This window comes from Octopus bimaculoides, chromosome 6, assembly GCF_001194135.2.
Source record: "Octopus bimaculoides isolate UCB-OBI-ISO-001 chromosome 6, ASM119413v2, whole genome shotgun sequence".
In the NCBI taxonomy this organism is placed as follows: domain Eukaryota; kingdom Metazoa; phylum Mollusca; class Cephalopoda; order Octopoda; family Octopodidae; genus Octopus; species Octopus bimaculoides.
In genome coordinates, this window is record NC_068986.1 from 72,264,143 (window position 1) to 72,273,495 (window position 9,353).

At 35.0% G+C, this 9,353-nt stretch overlaps 1 protein-coding gene across 3 annotated transcripts in view; it reads left to right on the forward strand.

The window, feature by feature from the left end:
- LOC106873513 (PHD finger-like domain-containing protein 5A) overlaps positions 1 to 6,985 on the forward strand; it is a 10,402-nt gene extending 3,417 nt beyond the window's left edge. For all 3 annotated transcript variants that reach the window (XM_014920901.2, XM_052968863.1, XM_014920919.2), the window contains 3 exons: positions 1,314 to 1,337; positions 4,391 to 4,557; positions 6,822 to 6,985. In XM_014920901.2, the coding sequence (XP_014776387.1) occupies positions 1,314 to 1,337; positions 4,391 to 4,557; positions 6,822 to 6,911 (281 nt within the window). In that variant the 3' untranslated portion in view covers positions 6,912 to 6,985. The remainder of the gene's footprint in view (positions 1 to 1,313; positions 1,338 to 4,390; positions 4,558 to 6,821) is intronic.
- Positions 6,986 to 9,353: the final 2,368 nt, after the last annotated feature.

Consider the following 9,353-nt stretch of genomic DNA (forward strand, 5'->3'; position numbering starts at 1 on the left):
CAAAGAAAGCTTCCATCTACTGCTCTGATAGAGTTACTTGAATGGAAAGCTTCTGTAATGAGATTTTGATGGAGCCTGTTGGCAGCTTTGCTTGAAGATTTTCATACCCACACAACTTAAAGTTTTGTTTTGTGGAGAGTAACGTTTTTATTTCATCAGAGCTTTCGATGGCAAGAGAACACTAATTTGAAATATTGTAGGTTTTATAATGGATCTAGCTCTACTGGAACCTTATTTTTACTCAGTGAAGAAAGTGATACAAAGAAGCATTCACTGTTAAGAGTCTCAATCACTTTAGGAGTTGGATGTGTTGGTGATAGACCAGAAGTTGGTAGGATTGCACATACCTTGTTGAAGATAGGAAAAGGAATTAGGTTTCCATGTATATTTGTTGAAAGAGAAAGGTTATAGTTTATTGAAGGCAGGAGTCAACTAAGCAAATAGCTGTTTCAGGATAATGATCAAGACTATGTAAGACCCTGTAGCCTTTCTTGGAGTTCAGCAAGCAAAGTTAGTTGTGGTCCTTAGGTCATAAAGATGATCGCAAGCTTGCAATTTGTGTTCAATTCAAAAACACCTCTACCTCTTCGGATACTCTTGCATACAAATCTTACATGAAACTATTAAATGGTTATGGTTAAGTAATATCTTTTAGATGTTATAATACATAAATTTAGCTTGTCTTGAATACACAACTTCCTGCAAATTATTTGGTTGAGGGTTGGATGTGAATTCAATTCATCATTTGTACATTTTTTCATTGTGTAATATATGAAAAATGGTAGTTATGAATTTGTGTCATACCCTGCCTCTGAATTTTGAATGGCTTTGTCAGATGAGAAGGTTAGTACCTTTGATCTTTTCAGAGCCTCTGAGACAGGTAGGAAACAATTCTCAAACCAGTGACTTGATCTGAAGGTTTGCAATACGTTATTGGACTGCATTACAAGCATCCAGGGACGAAGTAGTGAGGTTTAACTGAGTGACAGTCTTACCAGTCATAAGAAATACAAATAGTTAGATTAGACAAAGTTACTGAAATAATTCGTTGACTATCCTATTTTAGTGCTGCCACCAATATGAATAATGTTGAGATGTTTTTAATTTACTTTTCAAAATTTCTGATATAATTTGAAAAAAACTGATTATGATACTTATAATGCATTTATGTCTTGGTCTCATATCAAATTATGCTCATAACTTTTTCATATACTTAAATTACTTAAAATTCCATATAAGTGTTGTATATTTAAGACTAAGGACTAAACTCAGCACAAAAATGCTAATTGATTCCTTTTTCATTTGGTTTTCAGCTATTGGAAGACTTTGTGAAAAATGTAAGTAATTTAAATTCTTTCTAATTTTTATTTGAATTTCTGGAAGAGTAGGGAAGAATTGGGATCATAGAGACTATTTTGATTGTAATAAAAAGGGAAGGCATAGCAGACTAAGGGTTTCTGTTTCTGTAAAGTAAGTGATTATATGCCACCTTTATTTTTCTGCTTACCACTTCATGTTTCATTCTCTAGATCCTGCATGAACCATTTCCCAGAACAGTACTATACTTAAAATCATTCCTTTCACTCAAGGCTAATCCAGTTAATCTTAACCTGTCTGAACAGCTTATAGCTTTTGACATTCACCAATTTTCTTTATCATCATCATCATTTAGTGTCTGCTTTCCATGCTGGCATGGGTTAGATGATTTGACTAGAACTGGTGAGCCAGAGAGCTGTACCCAGCTCCAGTCTGGTTTGACTTGGTTTCTACGACTGGCTGCCCTTCCCAGAGTGTAGTGGGTGCTTTTTATTTGTCACCAGCACTGGCCACATCTACAGTTTCACTTGACTTGATGTGTCTTCTCAAGCACAGTAAATCACCAAAGGTCTCGATCACTTGTCATTGCCTCCATGAGACTCAACATCCAAAGATTATGCTTCACCACCTCGTCCCATCTCTTCTGGGTCTACCTTTTCCACAGGTTCCCTCTACAGTTAGAGATTAACACTTCTTTATACAGCTGTCCTTGTCCATCTGTTGATTTATTGATAACATTCACAAATTGATCAATATTCTCTAGAACAATAGTTCATAGTTAAAAAATTTAGTCAACCCTTTGTTTAACATTTTGAAAAAAAAATTTTTTTTTTCTTCAATAGTGAGAAGGAAAAAAAGTAATGTACTCATGGCATTTTTCAAAGTCTTAGATTAGTGGGAGGAAGATATCCTCTGGCTGAGGGCCTGGCCCAAATGCTTGCAACAAGAGTGAACTCTATTAAAGGCATCCAAGGGCTAGGTGGTGGTGTTAGATTGGATGATAGATTAAGATTACTGAATTTCACTCACAAAGCTTTGAGTGATCTGAACCTATGGTAGAAGACAATTGCCCAAAGTTCTATAGAATGGTATTGAATCCAAAATCATGTGGTTGCATAACAAATTTCTTATCATGTAGTCATACTTAATGTTGATGTCTCTACACTTACAATGATGAATGTTATTTTCATCTGGTGTGTTGGAATTTTAACTTCTTGAATAATCCTGTTATTGGCGCATCATTAACTTGTGTGTGTGTATTTTAGTTTTACATAAAAGTCTACAGAGAAGTTTTTTGTAATATAATATTGCAAAATTTTTTTTTCAAAGCTGGTGTGTTGCCTGTAAACTTATGACAAGTCACTACCATTTACTGTTCTACACTAAAGAAGAGTGAACTATTTTTCTAAGAATTTCATGAAAAGATTGCTTCTTTCTTTTTAGCAAAAAATTAGTCAGACTGCCAGATAATAAAACAAGTTAGGTTGTAAGAATTACAACTAATAGACTTCTGAGGTAACTCTTCATGTCATAAATCTGATTGCTTCAGAAAACGTTGCTGGAACAAACCCTAACATTTATAGATAATGTAATATTTTTTAGGGATGTACATATGTAGTTATTCGTGAACAGTGTTATTTAAAGTTAGACAGTTTTAACACTTAAACCATCTGTATCCAGCTCAAATATTCTGCTGGTTTTATATTCAAATGACCAGGCTGACAGCATAGTGTATTTCATGTAAAAGATACAGAAGAACAGCTAGCAGTAAGAGCAACCAAGAAATGATGTCTTTCAGTTATTCAGGCTCATTAGAAGTAGTTGATAGCTTCAGTAGCATTTGAAAAGAATTGTAGCAAGAGCAAGAATGACATGGAACAAGTTCAGGAAGCTCTCACCTCTGTTGACAACAAATAGGGTCTCTCTCTCTCTCTCTCTCTCTCTCTCTCTCTCTCTCAGCAAAGGCAGACTGTATGATGTACATGACATGGTATGCTCTGAGCATAGAAGATACGTGAAAGCTGGTAAGAAATGAGGCAAGCATGCTTTGCTGGGTGAGTAATGTCAGTATGCATCAGCAACAGAGCATAAGTTTTCTGAGAGAAAATTTGAGCATCAGAGGCTTCTGCCATAGTCTACAAAAGAGAAGAGTGTAATGGTAATGTATATAAAGAATGATAGTTGAGTGAAAAAATGTAAAATAATGCAGATTGGAGGAGCCTGCGAAAAAAAAAAAAAAGGAAAACTGAAGAAAGATCTGAATAGACGTGATTAGGGTTGATCTTAGAAGATTGAACCTCACAAAGGGTATGATGAAAGACTGCAACAAGTGGAACAGACATTGTGTTAAAACCAACCAACCTATCCAACCCATGCCAACATGGAAAAGTGAGCATAAAATATTGTTTTCAAATTTTGGCACAAAACTAGCAATTTCAGGCGAACGTGTAAGTCGATTGCATCGACCCCAGTGTTCAACTGATACATATTTTATCAACCCCGAAAGGATGAAAGGCAAAGTCAACCTCAGCGGAATTTGAATTCAGAATGTAAATTTGGAAGAAACACTACTAAGCAGTTTTCTGGCATGGTACCGATTCTGCCAGCTTGCTGCCTTTCAAGTGGGCATAAAATATTGATGCTAGAATATTTGAATTATGGTTATTAGTTTTCTTTAATTGTTAAATAACAATTTAAAATGAAATTTGACTGGCAACTGTTGGTGCTGCCATCTATGGTTACTTTCAGAGTTAGAGGTGGAGAGAAAGAGTGTTTGCTAAGAAATAGAAGGGAGGGAGAAATTTCCCTCAAGGGGAGAGAACCGCTCTGGTCTCTTTTTTTTTGCTTTATTATTATGCAATGACTTTTTCTTATGAATGAGAGAACATATGAAAGGACATTTCCATGTAATTCATTTTTTTCCTCGTTTTGGATGTCCTAGTTTAAAATGATTTAACTCTTAAAGTCATTTACATGGTTCTCTTTTGCTTCTTTTGTTCTATTATTTTGAGAAACATTCTTTCTTTAATGTGAAAACTTAAATTTATGTAAAGTTCTTTTTTTTTTATTTAAGGTGATGGTAAATGTGTAATATGTGATTCTTATGTTCGACCATGCACATTGGTGCGTATCTGTGATGAATGCAATTATGGTTCATATCAAGGACGTTGTGTCATTTGTGGGGGACCAGGTGTATCTGACGCTTATTACTGCAAAGAATGTACCATCATGGAAAAAGATGTAAGTACATTTTTATACTTAATGTTTTAAATATTATTATTATATAAACTAAAAGAATTCAAACAAGTTTGTAAGATAGTCATTCTCCAATTTGCATTATCTGGTTGTTTCTGCTATTTTCTCGTTTTTTTTTTGTTTTTGTTTTTTTATAGTTCCCTTGAAGCCAATCTGTCCATCACATTCACTCTGTATATTTACATTCATTTTGTTCCTGAAGACCCACCCACCACAACAGAATTGAAATCCTAAAACCAAGGTGTCATGTAAAAAGCATTGGTATGGGTGGGCGCTGGTGCCACATAAAAAGCACTGGTGCTAGTGTCACGTAAAAAGCATCCAGTACACTGTAAAGTGGTTAGCATTAGGAAGGGCATCCAGCCATAGAAACCAAGCCAAAACAGACTGGTGCCAAGCCGTCTAATGTATGTCAGCATGGAAAACAGGTGTTAAATGTTGACGATGATGGTTACTCTTTGAGCATCATTACTGCTTTTTTTATGAAGAAAATCTCATGAGATTTTACCTATTAGCACTAGTACTCTACTGAGTTATGGAGCTAGATAGTTAAATTGCTTAAAAATGACGTGTTCAATTATTTAATTACCTATGATAAATTATTTAGTATATTGATGGTATTTCATCAACCTTGTTGCCTTTTGTTGTAAGCCGTTTACCTAATCAGGTCCTGCAGTATCAGTCCACAAATTCAAACATTCTGTACCTCTAGGCATTGTTCGCTTACACCTAATTAGATCATGTCAATAAAAAGAAGTTAAAGTCTATCTCAAACTGACCAGCTTATTTGGTTGGAGCTTATCTCAATTCTTAAGCTTTATAAGCGACTGAGAATGCATGACCCCTCACTAAATAAGATGCCATTCCATCACAAGGTTAGACTCCTGTTATTGCTGATACTCATTTTCAGCTGAGTAAACTTGAGCACCTTGAAATGAAATGCCTTGCTCAAAAACTCATCATGCTACTTAGTCTTGGAATTGAACCATGACATTATGATCATGAGCTCATTAGGCTATATACCCTCAGACTAAAGTTAAACTTTAGTTCTGTGTTAGGTTTTCTACAAGTAAAAATAGCTTGCTGTTCTTCTTTTGAATTCATCAATTTATTTATAGGTGCAGATAAGGCCATCTTAGTAACCTTATAGGACCCTGGATAAATCAAAACACTAGGTCCTATAATATTTACTTTTTGACAGTAAACCACTGCATACATAGAGGTCCCTGGCCAACTGCCCAGTACACCCATTCTGTAAGTAGCACAGAGTTCTGGTGTGGCTGGCCAAAACCTTCAGTTGCTGAAAAAGTCCATTGTGTATATACATGTGTGATGTCAATGTCTCCTTGTCATGATATTATACAATAGTTGTAAACAAGTGTCACTGTCATAAATCAGTGTCCTTCATTTCCAATCTTTTGTGAAAATATATTCAACCATTGGGAATGGGGGAATATTACCTTACTTGAAATCTGGTGTGGGTTGGCGATACAAAGGGCATCTGGCTATAGAAAATCTGACTCAACGAATTTACTCTTGCCCATGCAATTATGAAAAAGTGACATTAAAATGATGATGATTGTAATGCTCACACAATATTATATTCCTATACACAGAGTATTAACAAACTAGGGAGCATCATACTGCTTGTTGCTGTTTGAGAGAAGTAGATGGTGATATTGACATTACAAACAATTAATCTGCACTTTTGAAGACTTTTGGAGAAAGAAATCCTTTCTTTGAAAAACACATAAGGGGTGGTGACAGGAAGACTATCAGACAAAATTTGTTTAGGCAGATTTTCTATAGCCTAATGCACTTCTTGATGCTAACCTTCACCTGTTTCCAAGTGAGGTCATCATTCTCCATGTTTTCATAGAAAGCTGGAAATGAATGATACCACTTGAAGGCAACACTTGCTTACAACCACCACGAGATGTCAGGTCAAGGCGATATAAACACACACGTAGATGGACACATACACTCACATGCACACACACACTTATAACTTGCCCTGTAGAAACTTTTTGTGGACAAAATAGACACATTGTTAAAGATGTCAAATATTTTCATTGTTTTTTGTCTTGATGAAAAAACATATCTAGCTTTTGTTTTTTAAATGTGTCAACGAAAACAAAGGCTAGATATGTTTTTTTAATGATGCCTTCCATGTGTAAAAGTATTCTTCATATCATCATATTACTGATTTTTTTTTAATCAGTATTTTTTCAATATTTATCTTTTTCTAGAGAGATGGCTGCCCCAAAATTGTGAATCTTGGAAGTGCAAAGACAGATCTTTTCTATGAAAGAAAAAAATATGGGTTTAAGAAAAGATAGGACTTATATTTTTTTATTTTATCATTATTCATAATTATTTTTTTCTCATTGTCAATAAAAATGAACATTTTTTACATATTTGTTCTTTTCTTTATTTGATATAAGATGGAAGTACTTTATTTGTAATGGTAGACAAGGAATGTTACAAAGAATTAATAGAGTCTAGATTCAGTCATATTTCCTTTGTCTGTGCATCATATATGATACACATTCCCAATTTTCTCAACCACCAGAGTAACTTGGAACTTATGAAAAGAAAACTTTATATTACTCAGGATGTTTGAAACAAGAGCTAACTAAAAATCTGAAAACAAGCATGGACAATGCTTTGGACAGGCAAAGGGTTAAGAACATTCCTGTGTAAAAAACATTGGATGAGTTTTATAGTGCTATTTTTAACTACAGTGCTAAATGTTGAGTGATTTCTGCAATCTGGTTTTGTTACCTCTGTTTTCAGTTGAAATTCTGCTGATGTTAACTCTGATTCCTTCACAGTAGATAACATGCAGTGTAAGAGTAATACAACTTCGGGAATAAGGTATTTAACTTGCTGCTCACGGGTCACTAATTCAAAATTGCTGTGTTTTTATGTAGGATATTTTATCTCTCATTGCTTCAATTCACTTAACTATGGTAGGGAAACAGGTACCAGTTCCAATTATTATTATATAATATTAGATCAAACAATTCATCTCATCTATCACAAACATGAGAGAAAGGTAAGTACCTTTTTTTTAACAAACTGTGGTCATTTATAACAACTGGTTCCACTATTTTCAAAATATAAATTTGTGGAAGCAGTATTGTCACTTTCAACATCAGCAAAGCCTTTATAACTGTGTTAGGCATACAAATCTCTTATCAAAACTTTTTAGCTATAGGTGCTACTCATCTCTCATGTCTTGGATCTGAACCTTCCTATCTATTGCAGTAGGTGTTGACAGACCCCTTTCTGCACTATTCTCATCCCTAGGTTTCACTTTTATACCCCAAGTTCTTTCTTTTGCATATCAGTGACTTGTTTTCTGCCACATCCAATAATGCTCACTCTTATGCAGATGACATAAGCTTTCATGCCTCTCAAACTTTCTTCACCTATGCATTATTCACAAGCAACCAGATGCCATATATTGTAACTGCACTGAATCTATAAATGGAGACCTTGAGAGACTTCTTCATTGTTGCAATGCCAACCTTATTTCTTTTAACTGTAAGAAAAAAAGTTCAAGAAAACACCACTGCACCACACCCCTACAGAACCTTTACAGTTACTCCAAATGTTGGACCCCACTGTCACCAAGAATCTCTTCTGGCAAAAGTATATCCTTAGCTTAGCTAGGACTGCATCCCTAAGACTGGCCCATCAAGGCCATAAAATATTTTAGCCCCCAACAGCTGCTGGCTGACACTCTACAAGGTACAGGTGAGGCCTACAATGGTGTACTGCTTCTATATATTGGATGGTATTGCTACTTCTCACACATGTCCTGGACTGCATCTAGAGTAGAGCCACTTAACTAATTAATACTCCAGTGAGTCTGGTCCACTACTTACTTGTCCCCTGTTTTTGCTATTGCTAGCCTCTGAGCGCTTCCAGTCCATTTGTCTTTTCACCTCTCATCACTCTTACACTAATTACTATTCTCAGTACTTTCTCTGCAGAACACAGCTTCTGGAATCTTAACCTGCTTTTGTCATTCCTGCAGTTGTTGACCTACAACAGTTAAACAACATTAACAGCACCAATCTCACTGGTCTTGGAGTATCTGCAAAGGTCATGGGCAATACCCTTTCCTTCACACTTTAGGAAAATGGCAAAAGAAATCATTTTATACATGGGATGTTCTATTATGAGTTATAGAGGACAAACTAGCAGTTAAATTACATACAACTAATTTATTTCTTGATTAAGCTTATCCAGGTTCATTATTCTCTTCTTTTATGTGATTGGTGATAACTTTTACAATTAATTTTTTTCAGAAAACTTCAAAAATAAATTTGAATAGCAAACAAATATTGGCAGGGAAATGTAATATTTCTAATTTCATGTTCAAATTATTTTGCATTTATTCAGTAATATTCTAATGATATACATGTCCCCTCCTCACAGTTCTCATCAGTGCAGTTTCGAATTTTAAGCTTGTAGGAGAGTTATAGTTGAGCCATAATCATCATCATTTAACCCTCACTTTTCCATGCTAGCGTGGGTTCAGACAAAACTTACTGAGGTAGATTTTCTACAGGGCAGATGCCCTTCCTTGTTGCCAACCCTCACTTATTTCCAAGAAAGGTATTTACCCATAGCTAGGCCTGATTTTCACAGAAGACTGGAAACAGAGTCTTGCTTGTATGATGATGCTTGTTTACAACTGTCACCTGACATTTAGACAGTTGTACACATATACATGATTATATATATATATATATATATATATATATATA